Source organism: Acomys minous (assembly GCF_964271855.1).
Source record: "Acomys minous genome assembly, chromosome: 9".
Taxonomy (NCBI): domain Eukaryota; kingdom Metazoa; phylum Chordata; class Mammalia; order Rodentia; family Muridae; genus Acomys; species Acomys minous.
Window position 1 is genome coordinate 101649538 of NC_140490.1, and position 24535 is coordinate 101674072.

Consider the following 24535-nt stretch of genomic DNA (forward strand, 5'->3'; position numbering starts at 1 on the left):
GTATGTCATTATGCCTGTTTGTTTGTTTGTTTGTTTGTTTGACTATGGCTTCTGGGGTTGTTGAACTTAGGCCCTCCTGTTTGCAAGGTAAGCACGCTTCACCAGTCATGCAGCTCACCGGCCTCAGTACCTGGGCAGTACTCATGAATAAACTGATTGTGCTCTGAGTTGGAGCAGAGAGGCAGCCATGACCAGCAGAGGGTAAACTGCGAAGGAAAAGGGAAGCGGCTTTCAAGGCTTTCAGGAGACTAGGTGTCGCCACGCAGTCAGATCCAGCGTGAGGTGGCTAAGGTCATCTCTGGCTGTAAGGGAGATCCTGTATCCATGCTTCTCAGCCCACAGATCACATTTAGGGAGGAGATAAAGCATAGTAAGGGAATATGCAAAGCACTATGGGAGTGTAAGTTTATGCCATGATGGCAGAACATAGAGACTTAAGACTCAACTTCTGGTCATACTTGGAGGAAACCAAGGATGGAGCATGGTAGAACACATTCATCTGTATCCTTCTGTCTCCCCCCCCCCCCAGACTCTGTCTCTCTGTCTCTCTGTCTCTCTCTCCAGGCTGTCTTTATTAAATTTTATTTTTTAAAAGAACTCACAGCTCCTTTAGATATCAAAAGTTTGGTTTGTTTTTTTTTCCCCTCATCCAGGGGAGAGAAATTTTAAACTAGGTCCATTACTTACACTATGGTTCAGTGCCTGGATAGTGCAAACAGGTTCTGAAACTTTAATCTGTTTACATTTTGTAGTTCCGGTTAGAATATCGTGATTTTATTGTGCAACCCTCTTCCATTTGGGCTTATAAATGTGTATACCTAAGGATTACATTTTAGCTTTTTAATGACTGATAGAGAATGCCTTATCATTAATTTCTCTAAGTTTCCTTGTTTATTTTTCCCTAAGGAAGGCAGGCACTCCATTGCCTTCTTTTGTGGTGCAAAGGCCAGGCTAGCAATGCGGGAGCATGTACAGAGTGTGAGCCTGCAAAGGACAAAGGCAGAAAATGTAGAAGAACTTCTGGAGTAATTGTGCAAAAGTCAGGGCTTTTCATAGGAAGGTAGTTTGAATTACAGGCTCCTCTGGACCATGGAATGAAATGAGCTGAAAGACCATTTAATTTGAATTTATAAAGATAGATATGGGGCTAGTGAGATAACTCGGCAAGCAAAGGCACTTGTCATGAAAGCCCTGTAACCTAAGTTTGAATCCCACGAAGCACACGAAGGTGGAAGGAGATATCGGACTCCACAGAGTTATCCTCCGATCTCCACAGCCACCCTGTGACACATGTGTCCACAAATTGCACATCATACATACACATGTAATAATAATAATGATGATGATGATGATGATGTTTTTAAAGATACATATGGATGTGGCCCTCTTGAGGAGATTCTAATATTTTTCTTCTGACTTATAATCAGCAATAATTATTCTACAGATTTATCAGAATGATGTGTTTTATATGATAATCATGCCATTTACATAGACGCATCATATAAAAAAAAAAACAACAAGATTGCAACCAACCTAAATAGGGTAATTTCATTAAGGAATTTGAAGGATAGCTACACAATGTGATAGTATATAGATTTCTCCCTTCGGTTATGACAGTAATTGGAATCTGAAAACAACTGTAAAACAATATTCAGTACACAATGTACCTTTTTCAGGCATTGAGCCAGAGTGCAAAACCTTGGCTTTCTTCCTAGCCACACTCTCCCTGCTGGATAGCAGAAAAATGAACAGCATGCAGTGGGTCTCACTGGCTGAGCAATGCCAGATGTGGGCTGGAGAGGCTGGGTCCTGGGAAGTTACTAGGCACACTCTCACAGAGTGTCTGTCTGTGGGATGTCTTCCTCCATACAGAACAGGTCAATCTATTTGGAGGGTAAAATCCACAGGATTCCAAATACTTCTTAAAGCCCACCCCTTATGAACACTGTTACCTGGGGACCAAACTGCAACATGAGTTCCAGTAGGGACAAAGACTTAGTAGTGAATTACTTTCCGTTCTAGCTTCCTTGCAAATGATAAAGGGAAAAATATACATGTTTAAAGGTTTTTCTATAGAGACAAAATGTAGGCATGAAGACATGACAAAACCTAGTACAGAAAGAAGGTATGAGGGTCTCTTGTACTGTCTTATAATTTTTCTCTAGGCTTGGACTTAAAAACATTAAAATCTACGAAGACCAGAGAGGGAAGCAGAGCAGTTGTTTGTATTCACAAAACAAAAGCTCCAGCCTCCCCCTGAGTGGGAGGGGAAAGGGAGGAGCAGAGTGCAGTAGTGCAAACCCTTGTCGTCCCCCATACACAGAAGGCACAGGAATGCACACACGGATGGCTGCGAGCACATAGAGTTTCCTGTGGCCATCGAGCAGAAGGACGGTCACTGACTATCTTTCATTGTATTCAAGTTCTGTATCGGGTCCTGATTTTACCAGGTAAAAGGACACATGAGATACTGTGTAACACCCACAAAAACAAAATGCCATTTAGTTTTAGAAAACAGCTTTTTTTTTTCCAGCTTTGACTGCCTGAGACAGTATCCCAGGATGTGCCTCTAGTTGGCCTTGAACTCACAATTCCCCTGCCTCAGCCCCACGTGGTGAAAGATGAGAACTTACGTTGGCTACAGAGCGATGCTGTTCCTGAAAGCCAACAAAAACCAAACAAACCAGAGCAACAACAAAAGCCTCTGCTGGGTCCTCCAGTCAGTGTGGGGGAAAAAAGCACAACCCCCTCCCACACACACAGAGTGTTCTGTGATCTCAGCACCTGAGACAAAGCAGGGCTGGAGACAGTAGAGCGCGTTCATTTGTTGTCAGCTTGACACAGTCTAGGGTCCGCTGGGAAGACAGAGCCTCAGCTGAAGGTTTGCCTCCATCAGGTTGGCCTGTGGCATCTCTGGGAGGCATTTCCTTGCTTGTTGGTTGATATGGAAGGGTGTGTGGTCAGTGTCACTCCTGGGCAGGTGGCCCTGGGTACAATGAGAAATCAGGCTGAGCAAACCACTAAGCAACGTTCCTCCATGATCTCCATTTTGGTTTGTGCCGCCAGGTTCCATTTTGAGTTCCTGCCCTGACTTCCCTCAGTGGTGGACTGTGCTCTTCTGTGTCCTAACAAGAGTTTCCTCAAACAATGGATTGTCTTTGATTGTGGTGTGTGTGTGTGTGTGTGTGTGTGTGTGTGTGTGTGTGTGTGTGTAAACTTATATATGTAAGTTTCTCTTAGATTAGTAGCTAGCATTTTCCTCACCATTCTCCTTTTGGCATTTTGTCTTAAGATGGAACTGTGGAATCATAAATACTTCAAGCTTCGACATTTTAAGTGATGTGGCAATATTTACATAGGGTGTAGTTCCATAGAAATATATGAAAGCAAATTCTAGGGTCACAGGTCCAACTGTGACATCCATACTCGTAAGCCATTTTTCCATAATGGCTCTGAAGTTTACTGGAGTAGTTCTTAACATAGAAACAGATGAAGGGCTGGGAGAGCTCGCACACATCCATATAATCCCAATCGTTTTGAGCAATTGGGAAGCAGGAGAGGCTGGAATTGAAGGTCACTATTGGCTCATAGCCTGTCTGTGGTCAGCTCGGGCTAACTGAGACCTAAGGGGGATGACAGGGACAGAGCAAAGAGAGAGAGAGAATTTAGGAGAGAGATCCAATGCTCATCTACATATTAGTATGAATATTTTTACTATGTTTTTTTTTTTCAAGTCAAGGTTTCTCTATGTCATAGCCTTGGCTATCCTGGAATTTGCTGTGTTGACCAGGCTACCTTCCACCTCACAGAGATCTGCCTGCCCCTGCCTCCCAAGTGCTGGGATAAAAGGCATGCACCACCATGCCTTTCTTTCTTTCTTTTTTTCCTTTTTTTTTTCTCTTAATGGTTTATTATTTATTTGTATTTTATTTGCATTGGTGTTTTGCCCGCATGCATGCGTGTGTGAAGCGGTCAATTCCTCTGGAGCTGGGGTTTACAGACATTGGAGAGGTGTCGTGTGGGTGCTAGGAACTGAACCCAGATCCTCTAGAAAAGTAGCCAGTGCTCTTGGTAGCTGAACCATCTCTTCAACTCCATCTTTAAAAAAATAAATTCATTAGTAGTAGTTTTTGTGTTTTGTTTCCTTAAAATGCAAGAGAAAAAGTATACCAAGCTACACTTGTAAGTGGGGCATCTCTGTTTCTGGTGTGTCATAAATGGCAGGCCTCACACCTCGTTCTGCAGCACAACCTTTCAGCCGTCACACTGGAGTGAAGACATCTTTTTGGTCTCCAGGCAGGTATACACACTCCTTACGGGACACTCACACTTATATGTCTAATTAGCTTCTCCAGTTGACGATCTCTGGCCAAACCCTTAGTTCCCATGCCATCCTGCTTCTAGACCAGTGGTTCTCAACGTGTGGGTCACGACCCCTTTGGCAAATTTCTGTCTCAAAAAAAAATTTTTTTTGCATTATGATTTATAACAGCAGCAAAATTACAGTTATGATGTAGCAACAAAACCAATTCTGTGGCTGGGGGAGGTCAGCACCACATGAGGAGCTGTGTTAAAGGGTCGCAGCATTAAGAAGGTGAGGACCACTGCTCTAGACCCCTTCCCTGTCCTGGTCTTTCCCATCTCATTAAATGGCCTTTAGAGTTTCCTAAGCTCTTTGGAGCCAGGACCCTTCTGCTTCTCTTCATCAAATTCATTAACACACCCCATAGTTTCCCGAGCCTCAGACCTAGTAAGATCGCCATACTGTGACAGCAGAGCTGATTTCTTTCCTATGCTCTCTGCTTCCTGTGTGATGTGCCCGTGTGATGTGTCCGTGTGATGTGCCCGTGTGATGTGCCTGTGTGATGTGTCCGTGTGATGTGCCTGTGTGATGTGTCCGTGTGATGTGCCTGTGTGATGTGTCCGTGTGATGTGCCTGTGTGATGTGCCTGTGTAATGTGCCTGTGTGATGTGCCTGTGTGATGTGTCCGTGTGATGTGCCTGTGTGATGTGCCTGTGTAGCCAGTCCTCGGGCAACTAGAGTCGCTACCAGGAAGGCCGTAGGCAGCTCTGAATTACTATGACAAATGCTTGAGATCCGCAATTCAAGGAGGAAAAGTGTGTTTGGGATTCTGGTGGCCGAGGTACCTCTGTCATTTTTGGGCCTGCGCTAAGGTAGTTCGTCACACCAGAAGCACATGACGGAAAGCTTGGTGACTAGGAAACAGACAGAAAGGGCCCCTGGCCTAATATCCCTTTCAGGCTCTTCCCCTATCGCCTAACCCCTCACACTAGGTCCCACTTCTTAAAGGTCCACCACTTCCTGGTAATACTACAGCCTGTGGCCAGGCCTTAACCACATAGGCCTGGCTGAAGTTTCTTTCTTTACTTTAATTACTTTTCTTTTCTTTCTCTCTTTCTTTCTTTCTCTCCCCCCGCAACACCCCCCCCCCCCACCCAATACAAGATTTCTCTGTGTAGCCTTGGGTAACCTGGACTCACTCTTTGTAGGTCGGGCTGGCCTCTGCCTACCTCTGCCTCCCGAGTGCTGGGATTAAAGGTGTGCACCACCACACCAGGCAATTACTTTGCTTTTTACACATCACGTGAGGAGGACTACAGCATGACCGTATCTACTTTGTTTTGATGGATAATGAGTTTCTAGTTTAGGGTCCCTTGAACAGTACTGCTACAGATGCCGACATGTCATTTGTGAAATGTGTGTGTGTTCTGGTTGACATGTGAGACGGTAAGTGTATATGCCACTTCAGATGCCAACTAGCATGTTGGAGCATTCTGCTCGGCCCACGTCGTCAGAAATCCACCACTGGTAAACATTTGGTAAGGGTGTGGTGGCGCTGTGGTTTCCAGATGACTGACAGAATTGAGCACCTTTTCTTGGTTTTTTTTTTGGCCTGTGGTTTATCTTCTTTTATAATAGGGCATCTATTTAACCCTTTGCCTACCTTTCTGCTGGGTCATATGCATTTTTCTTACTGACTTAGGTGATATTTGTAGATTCTAAGTACACTTTGTTACCTATTGGAGTGTATATACATCATATATACAAGCATGCATTATCTTGGTTAGCAATGTTGCTTTGTCTCCCTCCCTCCTCACCATGTGTTTCTGGTGTGTGTGTGTGTGTGTGTGTGTGTGTGTGTGTGTGTGTGTGTGTGTGTGTGTATGTGTGTTTTGATTGGGATATGGCCTTCCCATGTAGCTCAGTCTGACCTGGAATTTACCGTTTGGATCCAGGCTGGCCTCCACCTCCAGGGTCCTGGAGTTAGACATATCCCACCATGCTCAGCAAAGTAGTGTTTTTTGTTTTCTTTCTTCAATAGTGGTCTCTCTGTACAGCCTAGGCTAGCCTGAAACTCACTATGTAGGCCAGGCTGGCCTCGAACTCATAGGGATCTGCCTGCTTCTTCCTCTAAGTACTGTTAAAGGTATGCGCTGCCACACCATGCTTACAGTGAGTTCTGTTTAAGGAACAAAATTATTTTTATTTTACTTTAACATAAACTGTGTTCTGTTTCTTTATGATGAGCAATTTATATATCTTGTTTAAGCAGACTTAGCTTATCTCAGTTATAAACTCGGCGTGCCTTTCACACATGAGCCCCTTCTGCCCACAGTGGTGCATGCAGCCCTAATGCTTTGAAAGCCGAGGCAGAGAGATTGCAGGTTTGGGGCTATGAAGTAAAACCCTGTCTAAAAATAAAAACGACAACAAAAATCGCTTCTAGGCTTTTTAGCTAAGATGAAGTAGAGTTCCTCTGACTCAGAGTGCCCTCTTTTTGCCTAGCTTAGCTACATCATTTCACCCACCTTTCCCAGAACAGACTGTTCCGTCACCATGTCTGACATATGTAAATGGTATGTTAAAGTGTGTTGCTATTATATGTGATCTTTCTTAGAGGGATCGGGTTATGTCTTGCTTGTCCCTTGTATGTCCTGTTTACAGCATTACACAGAACTAACGTAGGGTCCTAAGTATAGTGCTCGAGCGCTTGAGTGGCCAGTGTTCTTCCCTGTTTGGCAACATTAATCCCCAGGAAACAGACCCCAGTGCAGAAAGTTTACAATTTGATGAGCTGTGGTAGAACATCAGCTTTTTGTACTCCCCTTTGCCCTGTGTTTTTGTTTTGTTTGACACAGGGTTTCTCTGTGTAGCCTTGGCTTTCCTGAACTCGCTTTGTAGACCAGGCTGGCCTCGAACTCACAGAGCTCCACCTGCCTCAGCCTTCCTGAGTGTTGGGATTACAGGTGTGTGCCACCATGCCTGGCTTCCACCACCACCATCTTCTCCTCCTCCTCTTCCTTCACTTCTTCCTATTCCTCCTCCTCCTCTCCCTCCTCCTCTTTTTTCTTCTTCAAGGAAAGACATTGGATAAAATTAGGGCTTAAAACCTAGAAGCTAAAAAAAAAAAAAAAAAAGCAAACAAAACCCTAGTAGCTCACGGGACTATGGTCACGGAGGTCATCACAAGGCTTCCATAACTTCATAAAGCTGGGCCCCGCCTCTTCCTGTCAGCGATGCTCACTGGGTTGCGGGTTTACAGAGGTGCTGTTTTTCTGAGTGACCCAAACCCTGTTGTTGCGGCTGTTCTGGGATGTGTATAGAATAGGACTTATTTGTAGACATAAGTTAAATCCACCTTTCCTCAGGGTTGCGTATTCATTCTTTGCCAACGAATTTATTTCCATTCTTGCTCACATTCATTTTTCCTTCACTTAAAAAACTTTAAGCTGATGTCTGACATAGAGTTCTTTTGATTAATCATCAAATGTCACCAAGTCACAGAGCAGGAGCAGATTTTTATGGTCATCTCACCCAGCTTGAAAAGCGTTTCTGGATCAGTTGACAAACTTAGAGTGCCTTTGGTGGGTGACTGACTTCCCAAGCTTAGCTGCACTGTGGGTTCATGAGAGAGTAACCATATTCTTAGGGAAGGCACACAGAAGCTTTTGGGAATAAAGAAGATGTAATTTACACAGTGCATTTTCAAGAAGACGTTGTTTCTGCATACACACGCATTCATGCGCAGAGAGAAGCACCAGGACATACAGACAAAATATTAACAGGAGGCACGGGGCAAAAGATGTGTCAGTGCTCCTTATGATGCTCTGGCTTCCCCGTGAACTCATTTTCACGTAGTTCTTTTAAAGTAGCTCATCTGTCCCTCCAAAACACTGAGGTTAAGTGAGTCCCGGTCGCCCAGAGTGAGGCAGAATGACTCAGCCTGATGCACCCCACTTCAGCATGGTCCTTTCTCGTAGTGAGCCATTCCTGAACACTGGAGCTAGTACCCTGCTGGGTAGCAGGACATGACCAAGTTAGAATATACATAATAAAATTAAAATATCTTTAAATGATAAAATAGTTTTGCCATCACCTGCCCATCCCTGCAGCGTCTGCCTTCTCTGTTACTCACACCTTGTTACTGATGAGACACTGGTCTGTTCTCTTCCCTGGCAGCTACAGCTTCGTGGGACACCTTTCTCATGCTGTGGAACTTGAAGCCACAGACTAGAGCTTACAGATATGTGGGCCACAAGGACGTGGTAACCAGCGTGCAGTTCTCTCCACAAGGAAACTTAATAGCCTCCGCCTCACGAGACAGAACTGTGAGACTCTGGGTTCCTGATAGGTAAGAGGGGCAAACACTGGTAAGCTTGGCCTTGGACTTGTGGGAGGCCGCTGAGGCCTGGCTGCTCCTAATGCACCTCGTGGGGATGCCTCAAGTCCCTCGTGAGCTGTGCTCATTGGGCACAGCGGTATATTGCGCTGGTTTTAAAGCCGAACTATTTCATACATGTTTCTCAAAAATTAAACTCAAATTAGGTCCTTTAAAAAAAATAATTTCTGACTTGGAGATATGCACAGTATATCTGAAGCTTTGGGAGATGGCTAGAAATATCTCCTACCCTGAAAGAAACACAGTGGCACATATCAAAAGTTCAGTTTATTACCCTCATAGTGCCCAGCCATGGGATCTTAGGGGCCCTTGGACTCCTGTCGACACTCCTGCGCCTGGGTTGTTAGCATTCATTTCAGAGCTCCAGGATTTTCTTGTTTGAAAATTTTCTGACAAAAACAAAAATCATTGCTGGGTGTGGTGACACAGGCCTTTACTCCCAGCACTCAGCAGGCACACGCAGGTGGATCTCTGAGTATAAGGCTAGCCTAATATACAGATCAAGTTCCAGGACGGCCAGGATTGCATGGGGAAACCCTGTCTTGAAAAGCCAATGATATTGATTGATTGATTGATTGATTGATATCATTGCATTTGCTGAAGTCATGTTCTTTGATAAGAGATCTTCTGCTAGATGCTTTTCTGCCAGGAGCCTGTCTGTTGTTTTAAACAAAAAAAAAAGCTTTGGAGTTAGGACACTTTTTAGGTTTTAAGTACATGCATTTTCAAACTTCCTCGCTGTTACCACCAGCAGCTGCAGCAGCTGCGACAGCTTCAGCAGCTGTCCCCACTCAGCAGTCCTTGTATCACATATCCACCCCACCTCTTTCTCCTGTACCTTTCTGTGATTGCTGTGTGTCCTGTCACTCTCTGCCCTGTATCAGGATGGGAGCGTCAGCATTTCCTGTGACTCTGTTGTGCAGGCTTTGATTTGCAGTGTCTAACTAACCAGACCTGGGCACTTATAGAGAGGGAAAGCTGACGAGTGATGGCCTGCCCCTGGGCGCTGTATTCTACCTCCACCCAAGGGAAACTCCGTCCTGAAAAGTTGACAGAAGTGAAAACTCTTGAGGAGAACTGACATGAAAATGTGCTTGGGTTATAGGGGAAGCCAGGGGAGGAAGAGGAGGACTTGGGGTTCAAGGGGAAACGTGTGCTTTAAAACCCTTAGCTTTGGGCATTGGGGTCTAGTTCGTTGTTTAAAGAGCGGCAGCCTGTTGTCGGTTACTGATCTGGGGAATCTCAGGAAGTGACGCATACAGGGTAGGTTCGCTAAAGCCGTCCTGACCGTTAACACGGTGTGGATAGCTGTACAGTCTTTGTACTTGTGTCCATTGGTCTCTCTTTCTAAGTAATGTCACATTGAGGCCAGGGCAGTGGAGAATTGCACCAATGGGGAACTTACAAGCAGTGATTAGTTACCTGCCACTGTTTAAAATCCCTCAGACTGAGGAGCTTAATCCAGAAATTGTCACCTCCTTTTATGCTGCAGGTGCTTGGGGCGTTTTTTTTCTCTCCCACTTGGTGTTGGCTGAGGTCACCCACATAGCCATGAGCTGGTAGCTGAGCTGAAAGAATGGGCCGGGCTCAGTCACAAGTCTGGGGCCTTGGTTTCCTCGTGCCCCTCGCCCAGTAGGACAACTGAGACTTTCCTGCAGAGTGACAGGTGTGACAGGGGAGTTCTAAAAGCAAAAGCTGCTGGGCCCGTTAAGGCCTAGGCACTCAGCTGCACAGTGTCACTTAGGCTGCTCAGAATAAGTCACAATCAGACCAGCGCCTCGTGCACCAACCAGCTGGGCAAACAGTACAAGATCTCCACTGCCCTGGTGTCTGCAGCAGGACCCGAGGTGGACCAACATGGCCACAGCATGCCCTAGAAAGATCTAGTACAGTCACTCAGTCGGCCAGATGGAGTATAGACCGAAGTGAAGGGCTTATTTTGATGATATTGACTGACTGACTGGCCGTGGCTTCCTGGTCACTGCAGACGACAGGGCTATTGGCTTTAGTATTGAGCAAATGCAAGCTAAGCTGTACCTGGTTTCTTCTCACAAGAGCTCCCCTTGAAAATCGACAGAAGTAGTCCTCAATCGCCTCTCCTGGGTGTTTAATATTAATGTCATCTATTACATATGTATTATCATACTCCTGGTGATAGAAATTAATACGAAGTCATATTTGCTGCTATAGACCACTGGGTAGGCAAGCCAGACTGAGTCTACAAAGCCTTGAAGTGACTTCCCAGTGAAAGCCAGTGATGGTGGTTGAACTCCTTCTGTGGACCTGCCATACATTAAGTGGCTAGTAGGAGAGAAATATTTTAGCTTTTAGGTCTCAGGATCTACTGCAGTAATTCAAGTCCTTGAGGCAGGTCAGGAGCAGTGTGGTTTGGCCAGGCGTCTGTGGTCTTCCTAAGCTTCAAGAATGCAGAGGCACAGGTGTGTCTGAAACACTGTGACAGCTCGGAGTACAAAGTTCAGCTCAGTGGCAGGATATCCTGCTAGTGAGCTCAGGGCGTTGCTGAGGGAGCCAGTGACACAAATACACTGGGATTTATGGGCTTGGCATTACCTTCTCACCAAGTGGCAAGCACAGCGTGCAGGTGGCAGAGGGGTGGGGACAGATTAGAGCTGGAAGACTAATTAAGAGGCTTTTGCAATGATGTAGGTGAAGGGCGCTAAGGATGTAAGTTCTGGAAGACAAGCAGAGCTGGGGTGGTAAGAAGGGAGGTGGCAACCACGGGCTTTGCTGACATAACGCCTATGGCTTCTCTGGGCTCCTGCCGCAGAGGCATGCTGCTATGGCTGCAGTCCCACGGTGCCAAATACAGGCTGAGCTACCGGTGTTTGGCTTTCATGCGAGCATCTAAGATTTGAGGCTCTTTAGCCGGATGTCTGGCTGAATTCTGTTGTCTCATCTTTTCCAAGTGTTTGTGGCAGTCTCCCCATGCTCTATGTACGAAATGATGTTCTAAGTGCAAAAAAATGGCCAAGTCTTCATTATAGTGCAGGGTGACCATGCCTCGAGAGCTGAATGCTGACACAGAATTTCCCAGCATTCAACTTGAAACCCAGTGCCACCTAGCCTGAGCTTCTTGCTCTTCTTTTAAATGAAGTGGAACCGAGGCTTTTGACAGAGATTTTTAACTTAGCTCTCCTTAACGGGAGTGCTGCTTGGGAAAGAGGCAGTGCGTGCGCACTTACATGTGGGTGAGGGCTTCTCCAGAGAGTTAACCGCCTGCGTCTGTTTTTTAAAAAATTTTGATCATCGACAATGCCTCACGCTATATTCTCCATTGCTCTATTATCTTTTCTCCTTCCCCAGTTCAGAAAAAAATGTGCACATAAATTTTCAAAGCACTTTTGCTTTGCTCATGAGTATAAGATTGCGGCCATGAGGTTAGCAAGGCAGGAGGTACACACTGGGGCCTCAGCAGTTGGTGCCGCTCGGTATAGGCGGCACAGGCACGGGGAGTGGGAGGAAGCGGGGACCTCAAGAGACATTTTATATAAAGGCGTGTAGCACAGAGGAAACCTCCTCCCAGCCCGGACTGTTAGTTAGCTTACAGAACGCCACGTGGCAAGGTTTCAAACGTTTGCCTTGGGGCCATCCACCTTTATCAACCTTGGCCTAAATTGAGACATCTTTAAACTCCTGACGGCTGTTTCTGACGTGGCTGGAAGAGCCGTGTAAAGGCTGATTCAGAACACTGTCTAAGTCCCGTTAGGACAGAAGCCGCTGTGCATTTCAGGGTTTGGGGGATAAGCAGTCTCTCTCCACCCGGTGCCAGCTGTGGTTTCCATGAACCCATCCAGTGCACAACAGTATGAGTGAAGACTGAAGCAACACATGGCCTTCACATACTTTTTTTTAGGGTTTTCTGAGCATTAAGCTGTTTGAGTTTATAACTCTGTGTGGTAAATAACTATTAAATTAAGTAACTTATCACTGTCAAACTGTGTTTTCAGGAAAGGGAAGGCCTCCATATTGAAAGCACACACAGCCCCAGTTCGAAGTGTGGACTTTTCAGCTGATGGCCAGTTCCTGGTTACAGCGTCTGAGGACAAATCCATCAAAGTGTGGAACATGTACCGTCAGCGCTTTCTCTACTCCCTGTACCGACACACACACTGGGTGCGCTGCGCCAAGTAAGTGCAAACGGTTCTCCATACAGTGTTGTCCCTGTTGCGCCAGATGTTGCCCAGACCTTGAGATCCCCGAAAAGAACCAAAAGGACTCAAAACCACTGTAAACACAGGAGGAATCTTTCATGGTTCGGCTTGAGCTGGATCGCACCTGACACCAAATCAAAGGTATCGGGGAAGCGACCCCAGAGCATTGACCTGGGGTCTCTTTATGGGTTTCTCTTCTTCCAATGCCCCCTAAGGGGGTCTAATGTCCAAAGGGTGACAGGCTACAAAAAAAGGGCGCCAAGACCACCCATGACTTAACTTTCTTTGTGCTCTTTGTTCAGCACTTGCTCAAGGAAGTGTCTGTTTTCTTAGTAATCCCATCTGGGGTGGGGGTGGGGCTGAAGGGGGGTTGGGGGGGGTGTCGGTTGCTATCAGATGACGCTATCTCTGGTGGGCTTTTTTCTTGCAGCTGTGAGCTCGAATCTCCTTATTTTTTCAAATCTCCTTTTCCTTCCTTTTAAATCTGTCTCTTCAAAGGACTTTGTGAACCTTAGACAGGTCATTTGTGGTACCCAGGTCATCCGGTTGGTTAGGGAACATATTAGCTCAAAAGGGAATGCGCTCCCTGTCTCCTCTCTTTCTCTCAGTTCCCACACCAGACTGTATTCGACTCCCCCTACCTCCAGACAAGGGACTGGGGTCACGTTCATTCATTCTCTCAGCAAACATTGCATGTACTGAAATCACTTTATAAGCAAAGCCATCAGAATCCCTTGTTGTATGGAGCTTACACTGTACAGTCAGGCAATGCGTGCTGTTACAAAGGGTGTTCAGGGCAGCCTCCCAGAGAAGCCTGTCTCCCAAGCAAAGGCCTAGAGGAGGAAGGAGGAAGGCTCGAGGAGGTGTCTCAGAGGAGATGAGAGCCTTGGTGACTGAGAAAAGCAAGGAGCAGATGCTGGAAGAAGGGGAAAGGGGAAGACCACGTTCCTTTCTCCAGCCTACTTAGTGATGGGGTAGGCAGCACGCTGTGTAATGATGACTATTGTTGGCCAGAGAGGTCTAGAACCACCTAAGAGACAAACCTGTGGGAGCGTCTCTGAGGAGTGTCTAGCTTGGCTTGATTGAGGAGAGAGACCCCACTCTAACTATCGGCATCGGCGTTCTGTGGGCTTGGCTCCCACGGGTGATAAAATGAGGACACTAGCTGCGCACCAGCTTCTCCAGTGCGGATGCAGTGGGACCAGCTGTTTCCTGCTTCTACTGCCATGACTCCCCTGCCACGATGGACAGTGTCCCTTCAACTGTGAGCCAAAAGAACCTCTTCCATCCCTGACTTGCCTCGGTCAAAGCAGCGAGGAAAAATAACCAATACAGAAAAATGGGAGCCAGAAGTAGGGTGGTTGTCTGGTAAGGAAAGGGCGGTGAACAAGTGAAAAGTTTCAGACAAGGAGAGCATAGACAAAGCATCTGCAATGGAGAGGAAGGTGTGCACAGTTAAAGGGAAGACCATAGGAAAGGAACCTCGGGGCACAGCCCCAACCATTGAAGGCTACAGCTCGTAAAAAGGAAAAGCCTTTGAGTACATAACCTGAACTGAGAATTGGATGAAGGAATGTCCTGCTAAAAATCAACCACCAAGGCACACACTGGCCACTACAGCCGTGCCTCAAAGAGCCCGCACCACATCTCCAGCTGGCAGCCACATTTGGCAGTGTTGTCAGCCTGGCACTGTCTTGGTTTTTTGATTTTTTAGGAAAGAAAGAGTGGAAGAGTGAAGGACTAATGGAGGCTTTCCTGCGGTTCCAAAAGGCTGCCTAGGCCAAGCAATATCAAGCAGGGTTGGATTTGCTGCCTAGAAAGGAAGGCATGCTTTGGCAGATGAGGAAAGTAGGCTCCAGAGAGTTAAAGCTAAGACCCATTTAATAGTGTCAAAACCCAGATACATTTGTTTTTCTTCCTCTGCAGTGGTTAATTGCCTGGCGGGTTTAATAACGTTACACTAAGCAAGACACATCTAGGAGCGATTCTGGGCCTCTGCCTGCTTGCTGTGTTCTTTCAAACACACTCGTACTGAGACTACTGCTGCCTCCAAGCTTAAATCCTCACAGCTTAGTGCGTCACCAGGGGAAGCCTCTCTCTCCCTGTTTCTCTTAGAAAAGGTCAGACATGACTCAGGCCTAAGTAGAGTCCTTCGCCCATTCCCTCAGCTAGTGGTGAGAGATGGTTGTTTGCTCACGCCAAGTCAAATACTTAAAATGGCTGCTTTGGCCAGAAGTAGACCCATACCTCATAGTCTAGCATGGCGACGGAAGAGCCACCTCACAGAAACGGTGGCATACGCATGCTCACTGGGGAACTGCGGTCGCTGTGGACCCAGCCAGTTTACGGTGAAGTGGGAGTTTGAGTCTGGTTGTCTATGTGACCCTAATAGCTCACACTCTTCTCTGTTGCCGTGGTCTCAATAGAAAGTTATATATAGTCGGTAGTAGTGAGCCTGTCAGGAATGAAAAGATGAAGCTTTCTTTCTTCCTTTTTTTTTTTTTTTTTTTTTCTGGTTTTTTGAGATAGGATTTCTCTGTTATAGCCCTGGCTGTCCTGGACTGGCTGTGTAAAGCAGGCTGGCCTTGAACTCACAGCAGTCTGTTTGCCTCTGCCTTCTGAGTGCTGGGATTAAAAGCCTGCACCATCATGCCCAGTGAATGTGTTTCCTTAAAAAAGCTCAGTTACTTTTTGGCTGCAGCCAACATACCAAAACATACATACCAAAAGCCCATGAAAACACAAACCAGAAGCTACAATATACAAGCAAAAGACCTATAAGATTAAAAAAAAGAAAATGCCTAAACAACGCAATATGAGACTCCCCACAACAAAACAAAAATACAAAAACAAAACAAAAATCTTCCCCCAAATACCTTTGAGTTCAAGAGACTAAATTATTATAGAATGTTGTGGCTTATGGGAAAATGATACAAAAAAGAACGCAGGTGTGTGTGAGTGAGGTATTGAACTAGATTTATGTGACAGGATGGCAGGAGAGACCCCTGGGCTCCAGAGCTGAGGCGAGGGAAGGGCAGAGGGACCACAATATGTTTTCAGTGGGAAGAGGCCAGAGGAAGCCAGGAGAAAAGCAGTGTGGCCTGAGGGACCTAGTGTACTCTCGGGAGCGTTATTACCGGATGTGGTTAGACAGGAAATGTGTGGGACAAGATGCTCCAATAGTTACATGCCTACCTGTATCACATTGCTGCCCCTCTCACAGCCACATTAAGGACACTTCTTGACAGGCTGTTGTAAGAGTGAGAAACAGAAGTTCATGGTGTTTGGGACTGAACATTGCTGTTGGACTGGCTTTCTCCGGCTGGACACTGCCAGTTAGAGAAAGACCGGCAGGATCCTGGGAAAATGCTCTTCCCTTTTTCAGTGGGAAAAGAGCTCGTGGTGGAAAGCCCAGGTTTTTACTGTGCCCAGTAGCAGTGCTGAGCCTTCCCTTATCTCTCTGTGTGATGTGCAGCACAGCCATCTTTCTGGAGTAGCCTGTCCTCCTTTTTAGGTTGAGGTCTGTGGATGCTGAAAGAGGCCATGGACAAAGACCTGACTCCAACATAATACTGGTCAGAGGAGAGCAGCCTGCGGTGCAGACAGGTGCCTCCTGGGAACAGCTGGGAACACTCCCCCCGGCCTTTGCTCTTGTACATAAGAGATGCTTCTGTAGATGATTCTGAAGCAGAAGCAGAGCCTGCATGAGGATGGTCAGTTTCTAGTCACAGCACCTACTTATCTACTCCTGAGGCCTTCGTTGAGTATCATTGGCCCTTGTGGAAACTTTTTTCTTCCAAAGAAAGAATCTGTTTAGGTGTACAAGGAGCCCCCAAATGATTGTCAGAACAGCACTGCTGTCTTGCTTTCCTGTCAGCGACACAGGAGACAGAAGTGCAGTTTCGCTCGGCGTAGTTCTTCTGGTTTGTCAGTGACTGTATCTCTCTGCAAGGCTGATGAAGACACACTGCTGATCTTCCATTAGGAGCCTATGGCTGGCACCTGTTCTCAGGGTTTGGATGAGGATCTGCTGTTTGTTCTGTAGTTGTTTTATCAGCCAGACAGCTTGGGTCTCGTTGTCCAATCTCTTCTTAAATTTCTACTTCCAGAACATTACCACATGTACCATTTCATGTTTTTTTTAATGTATCTCTTTACATTTTATTAGCATTTCCACATCTTTATCTCTTTCTGCAGCATCCTGGGAAATTCCTCAAGACGTGTATTCCAACTTGCCAAGCCTCTCTTTAAATGTATCCGATTCTTTAAATCTTCCTTTACTATTTCGGGAAGCCCTTCAGTTGTTCGCTCGTCAACCATTCTCCATCTTCCTTAATGGTATATTGTCTTTTACTTACTCACATTCTCATTTTTTTTCTTTACTTAAACAGTATTGTTAACATTTCCTCTGCAGTCTTTGTTTCTGTGTCAATCCCAGATGTCCTCTGTTTGCTTACTGTCTCATTTCTGTTGTTCTTTTGCCTGCCATCTTAGCCTCGCTCTGGCACTCCTTGATCTGTGTTCTGATGGCCTTGTGGAAACTTTAAAGGGTCATCTTTTAAATGTTTTCCATGCTACACAATCTTCTGAGCGCACACAGACACAGACACAGACACACACACACACACACACACACACACACACACACACACCTCTACACCTGTTACTATTTCTGTCAAAAGCAGGTCTGCCCATGCTGTTTCCCAGCTTTGACCTTGGTGTGACTCCTTACCCAGGCTCGTATGTTTTGCCTTCTGTGACAGCCTGTCCCTCTTTGTCCCTTTCACCATTCATTTGCCTTCACACAGCTGTGCAGCGCTGCTCCAGAGTGCAGCTGTGTGTGCTGTGTGTCTGCAGCTGCTGTTCTCAGCCAGGGCTTGCAGCTGTGTGTGCTGTGTGTCTGCAGCTGCTGCTCTCAGCCAGGGCTTGCAGCTGTGTGTGCTGTGTGTCTGCAGCTGCTACTCCCAGCCAGGGCTTGCAGCTGTGTGTGCTGTGTGTCTGCAGCTGCTGCTCTCAGCCAGGGCTTGCAGCTGTGTGTGCTGTGTGTCTGCAGCTGCTGCTCTCAGCCAGGGCTTGCAGCTGTGTGTGCTGTGTGTCTGCAGCTGCTGCTCCCAGCCAGGGCTTGCAGCTGTGTGTGCTGTGTGTCTGCACCTGCTGCTCTCAGCCAGGGCTTGCAGCTGTGTGTGCTGTGTGTCTGCAGCTGCTGCTCTCAGCCAGGCCTTGCAGCTGTGTGTGCTGTGTGTCTGCAGCTGCTGCTCCCAGCCAGGGCTTGCAGCTGTGTGTGCTGTGTGTCTGCACCTGCTGCTCTCAGCCAGGGCTTGCAGCTGTGTGTGCTGTGTGTCTGCACCTGCTGCTCTCAGCCAGACCTTGCAGCCTTCCTCTCTGCTCTGCATTGCTTCCTCCACCAGGCTTTCTCATTCCCCCTGTGCGAGCCTGGTGATACCTAGGTCTGTTCCCTGTCAGACTTGGAGTTAGAGGCATTTTATTTGTGCTGTGCTCTCTTGCCAGGCACTGTTCTAAATTCTGGGAGGATGAGAGAAACAGAAACAGGGAAACCCAGCACCGATAGAGCCTCTCCTGCCAAGGGGAGACAAACAGCAAGGATATTAACAGTGACACACACAGGGTGGAGAAGTCACATTTACTAGTGTGACATTGGAGCCAAGACCCAACTGAGCAGAGGGGCTAGTGATGTGGGTCCCTGGAAGGTGGGCATTTGAGGCAGCCCCACGCAGTATGAGAACTGCCATCTGTACGGGCTAAAGAGGGCTCAGAATATTACGTAGAAATGGGATGGATGAATCAAGTATAGGCAGAGGCTGATCCCAGCTCTCAGATACCTTTGGGGGCAGTGTTCAAGAGCTTCTTCAGGGCTCGGTCATTTTTGTGAGCTTTTAATACAAACTCAGGATTACTATGTGTGCATGCTGAACATGGCGTTTATGCAGCTCCACCTATTCCATGGACCTTTAGGTTTATATGCTGTTTGCAGTGACTCATGAAAACTGCAGGGTCCTCCCTGCCCGGAAGAATATGTCTTGATAAGTAATTTGGTGAAAGTGAGTGAATTTACTTCTTGGCAGCTTTCTCTGTATGTGCTCTGCAGCACCCCCCCCCCTTTTTTTTTTAAGTTTTATTTTGAAATTAGCTTATAATAGGCTTCCATAAGGTTTTGCTATGCATCCTTAGCCTTTATTTACCCACAAACTAACCTTTTCTCTCTTTTTCCTTCTTCCCCTTCCCCACCTAATCCTTTAACCCTCCATATTCCTCTATTAAAAAAAAAAACAATTATACTAAACATAAGTTATATGCTAGGTAATTCATTTGCTTTTTTAGTACAGTTCTATGACTTTTAGCCAACTTATAGTTATATAACTGCTACCAAATCTAGCTTTTAGAGTATTTTTACCATGCCATCAATAAATCTTATTTATGTTTTCTTATTTTTTATTACCTGTTCCCACCCCAAGCTTCTGACATTTATGATTTTTCCTGAGTCTTCCGTTTTCTTATTCTTTTTTAAAAATTTTATTAATTTATTCATATTACATCTCAATGGTTATCCTCAGGTCCCCTGGATGGAGAGACCTGGTGGCACTCAGAGGAAGGATAGCAGGCTACCAAGAAGAGACTTGATACCCTGTGAGCATATACAGGGGGAGGAGGTCCCCCTTAGTCACAGTCATAGGGGAGGGGAGTAAGGGGAAAATGGGAGGGAGGGAAGAATGGGAGGATACAAGGGATGGGATAACAACTGAGATGTAATCTGCAGCACTCTGACAGATGCTGTTTAGACCCAGAGTTTACTCTTAGCTCATCTTACTGCAGTTAGAACAGAAGAGGTGAGGGGAATCTCTAAGAGCCACTCAGTCCCAGACTGTTCGGGTTCGGGTTAGCTCCTTTGAGACTATAGCCGTAATGAGGTTGTCCTAAAGCAGGACCGAAAAGGCCTGCAAGGCTTAAAGTCCTCACATCTGTCTGTCTTGCGGTGAGAGCACGGCAGGAACTGAGTCATGCTTGAACATTTATAGTCTGGAACAGAAGCAGCTCACGTATTTATGATGGCGCCGCCCGCTGCAGAGGGCCTAGACCTTTCACATGCCTGCGGGAGGGCTTTCTTACTTTGCCAGCAAAGTCACAGTACTATACAGAAGGCTGCTTACTGAACCCTGGGCTAAGGCAAGAGGGCTTTGCTGGGAAAATCTCCAGGAGTAGATTTCTCATTCAGATAGTGAGTCTCATATGCGCCCGTGTCAAGGGCACAGCATCAGCAGCTCTGCTGGGCTGGGTAGCCCTGTAGCCAAGACGCAGGCACACTGGCTGCTATGGCCCTCTGCCTCTTGCTGTAGCTGGGCATCTTCTTCCTGCTGAAGTAGAATCCCTCCATCAGGGATGCAGTACCATCAGCTGGCTTGAGCAGAGAGACAGCACAGTAGTTACAAGAATGGACTCACTGGTAACCCATAGCTTTACCTTTCTGGCCCTCAATCTGTTGTCACGTAAAACGAATACAACTGAGATACCTCCTTTATATGGTGAGGTATCAAAACGTATCAGCCATCAATTGCTCTTGTGCTCCATTTCTTCCTCCTGGGGCTATACTGTAGTCACTATTATGGGATTCTCAAAAGTCATTATGCATGTTTGCATATAATTTAGGGGAATGGTATTAAGGTAACGACTATCATTTATTTAATGTATTTTGTGTACCTGACCAACAAAAGTTACTTTATTTCTAAGTCATTACACCTGCAGTTTGGGCCTTGTTTTGTTTTGTTTTGAGACAAGGTCTTGCTACATACCCAGACTGGTCTTAACTTCATGTTTGTCCTGCCTCAGCTTACCTAGCACTGATATTATAGAGGCGAACTATCATGCCCCGCTGCAGCTCACAGTCTGTGTGAACTCATGTGGCCCATCTGTGATTAGCCTGGTGCCTTTTCAGTTGAATATTTCTTGGTTCCCCTTTTTTTCCTCCTTTCTTGACTTTTTGAATTTACTGTTGTTTGTTGTTTTGTTTTGTTTTTTTCTTTCTTTCTTTCTTTCTTTTTTTTTTTTTTTTTTTTGCCTATTGGTAACATCTAGAGGTTGATTATGTATCCTCAACATAATCTGTAACATATAATATAGTATGAATAATTATGCTTTCTATATTAGTTAATACAGTAAATTATTATATGACAGTAGTTTTCTTTAACCAGCTAGCTCTCCAATGACTGACACAGAGGCCATGATTTATTTTTAATCTGTAAGCGCTATGCTGGGCAGATTCTAAGCCCAGTACCAATCCTAGTGCCTTTAAAGCCCACATAAAAGCCGATCACTTGTCAATCTGATGACTCCCAGGCAGCTCTGCTCCATCAGTCTGTCCTTACATCCACGTGCTCACCACCATGGTGCCCTGTGGGGGCTCCTATCTCTACAGCTTCCTGTCTTCCTGCTACCTCATCCCCTCCTCCAAGCCTGGGCCCTTAAACTCCGCCTCCTTCTATTCTAGCCAGTCGGGGATAATCGGGAAACATTCCTTACATCACATGGTTACAGGAGATAGTTTAACCAGATCCCCAGGCACTGAAATCAGCATCTGAAAACACAGTTGGACCTTCCTCCAACAATATAACATTTTATCTTATAATATTTTAGACAAAATGTTAGAACTTACGTAAGTCTATTCCCATTACCCACTTTTTTGACAGTTTTACTTGAATACATGATAAAAGCTCAGATTTTTTAAGCAGCCAGTTTTATCTGGAAAAAAAAGAAATAAAAATTACTTTTACATTTTGTGTCCATGTTTCCAGTTCCAGCATACTTTGCTCATTTGTATAGATCCAAGTTTCCATCTGCTGTCATTTCTTGAGCTTGAAAAATGTCATTTATCATGCCCTATACTACCATTTTCCTGGTCATAACTTTCCTAGCTTTCCATTTGTCATTTATAAAGGATGTTTGTGCAGAGGTATATAATCACAGCTTTACTTGCTATGGTCTCTATATTAGAGTTCTCTGTATAAACAGAACCAATAGAATATGTGAGTTGATATGTGAAAGGAGTTGTGTTGGCGATGTGGCCCATATGATTGTGGCATCTCAGAAGACCCACAACCCGTTACCTGAAGGCTGAAGCCCCTAAGATGCTGATAACGTGACTCAATCCAAGTGGGACCAGGAATGACAATGATACAACTTTTGTGTGCCAGACGCTTGCACACCTGCTGAGGGGCCACTGGAATAGGTCCTGGAAGCCAGCATCTGGGGCCAGACACTTGCACACCTGCTGAGGGGCCACTGGAATAGGTCCTGGAAGTCAGCATCTGGGGCCAGATGCTTGTACACTTGCTGAGGGGCCACTGGAATAGGTCCTGGAAGTCAACATCTGGGGCCAGATGCTTGTGCACCTGCTGAGGGGCCACTGGAATAGGTCCTGGAAGCCAGCAGCTGGAGAGCCTGGAGTTATACTGTCCAAAACAAGAAATGAGTATGTTTCCATTTATGGGAGTGGATGCTGACTGCCAGTTTTAGTTGTCAGCTTGAGTGCACTTCATAACAAATATCATAACAAATAACAAAGGGTCATTATGGCACATGCCTTGAGTATGTATCTGAGGGCTTTTCCAGAGATAATTAATTAAGGGAGAAATATCCATATTGATCATGATGTCTTGGGCTAAATAAAAAAGGGAAAAGGATGATTGAAAAAAGAAAAGGAAAAGCCAGGCATGGTGGCAGACACCTTTAATCCTAGCACTTGGGAGGCAGAGGCAGGCAGATGTCTGTGAGTTAGAGGGCAGCCTGGTCTACAAAGTGAGTCCAGGGCAGCAAGGACTACAAGGGTTACCCTATCTTGAAAAAAAAAGAACGAAAAGAATGAGAGTTTTCCAGTATTACTGCTTTTCCAGCATTACTTTTAGCAGTAAAAGAAATTGCCTCTAATTTTTAAGTTGTTGCTATTCCAACTACTTTTTTGAGCTTATAAATTGTAAAACAAAATAAAATGTGTGTGTGTGTGTGTGTGTGTGTGTGTGTGTGTGTGTGTGTGTGTGTGTGTGTACCATAAACTGTTTAGATGCTTCTTGCCTTCTGATAGGGTTGTATCATTATAAACCTACCTTAACGTAAGTTAGAAGTAATATGTTGGAAGTACATGCGCATACCTCATCGGCCGGACACTCTTATCAGGCAGCACACTATGCTGTAGCGTCGCTTACTTCCCTGGCTCACTGCCTGGTCCTTGCACTGCCCAGCACTGACACGGTATTATATCTTGTATTGCAAGCCCAGCATGAGGTGGGAATCTGAAGCACCATTTTAACCAAACACATAATACTTCTCCAATCTTTGTAGTGTTAGAAAAATTATCGAGCCCAACTGTCTGATCACTTTCACAATTTTTCATACATACAGTTTCATGACATTGAGTACACTTAACATTTTTGTACAATGAATTGAAAATATTTTAAACATCAGCTCTCATCGATTCTATATAATACTGAATTTGTCTCAATTCTTTTGTTTGTTTGTTTGTTTTCGTAGGAACTCACGGGGGAATATTCAGTGGCGCATTGTGTGGGGTTAGAAGAGTGAGTGAGGTAGATTTCTCTCTCATGTTAGGAAGCAGACGTAAGGCTCTTGCCGGGAGAGCGGTGCATATGTGAATATGTGCCCCTGTAAGACTGTCCTGGGAGGCTAAACAGCTTGAGGGAGTATTGATGAGGTGGCCAGGAAGGAGATAGTTTGAAGGATATATAAGGTCTATTTTGTGTGTGTTTTTTATGTTTTTTTCACTTATATATGCTGATTATAGTTCCCGTCCTATAACTAGCTCCTCCCCCCTGTTCCTCCCCCCTCTGCTCCCACCCAGATCCACACCCTGCCTGTCTCTGTTAGAAAACAAGCAGGCATCTAAGGAATTATAATAAAATAAATAAATAGCAAATCGGAATATGACAAAACAACCAAACAAGAAATGAGCCAAAGAAAACGCATATAGATGCAGAAACACACACATTAACACACTCAGGAATCCCATAAAAACCAAAGCTGGAAGCCATAATGTAGCTACCAAGGAACTGTCAGGTAGAAGAGGAAAAACAAAAACAAAAAAACTGGTCTGACTTAAGGTTGTGGGCAAAGACGCTCCAGCAGGGCCATTGAGTTTGTTTTGTGCTGAGCATCTGCTGCAGAGCATGAGCCTACCCTTCAGAGTGGTTTGTTCCCCACTGAGACACTATTGGAGAAAACTCAGTTTTCCTATGCTCATGGCTATCAATTGGAGTTGGCTTCTGGGTTAGGGACTAGGGTCAGGGTGGGGTGTTTCCAATTCTACTATAAGCTCTAGGACCCCATCAGGTGTAGACCTGTGCAGGCTTTGTGCAGACTACTGCAGGCTCTGTGAGTCTATACCTGTGCTAGCCTGCTGTGTCTAAAAGGCCTTGATTCCTTGGTGTCCTTTATGCTCTTTCTACTTCCTCTTCCACAGAGTTCCCTGTGCCCTGAGGCAGGGGATTTGAAGCCATCCCTTTCAGGACTGAATAATCCAAGGTGTCTCGCTGTCTGCTTAGTGTGCGGGTGTGGATCTCTCTATTTATTCCCATCTGCTACTGAAGGACATTCTCAGACGATGGCTGAGCAAGACACAGATCTAAGGGTACAGCAGAA

At 45.7% G+C, this 24535-nt stretch overlaps 1 protein-coding gene across 4 annotated transcripts in view; it reads left to right on the top strand.

Annotated features, from left to right (window-relative positions):
- The window catches only part of POC1B (POC1 centriolar protein B), a 101680-nt gene that overhangs the window by 14821 nt on the left and 62324 nt on the right, over positions 1-24535 (top strand). For all 4 annotated transcript variants that reach the window (XM_084796163.1, XM_084796162.1, XM_084796165.1 and 1 more), the window contains exons 3-4: positions 8483-8654; positions 12671-12850. In XM_084796163.1, coding sequence (XP_084652289.1) covers positions 8483-8654; positions 12671-12850 — 352 coding nt within the window. The remainder of the gene's footprint in view (positions 1-8482; positions 8655-12670; positions 12851-24535) is intronic.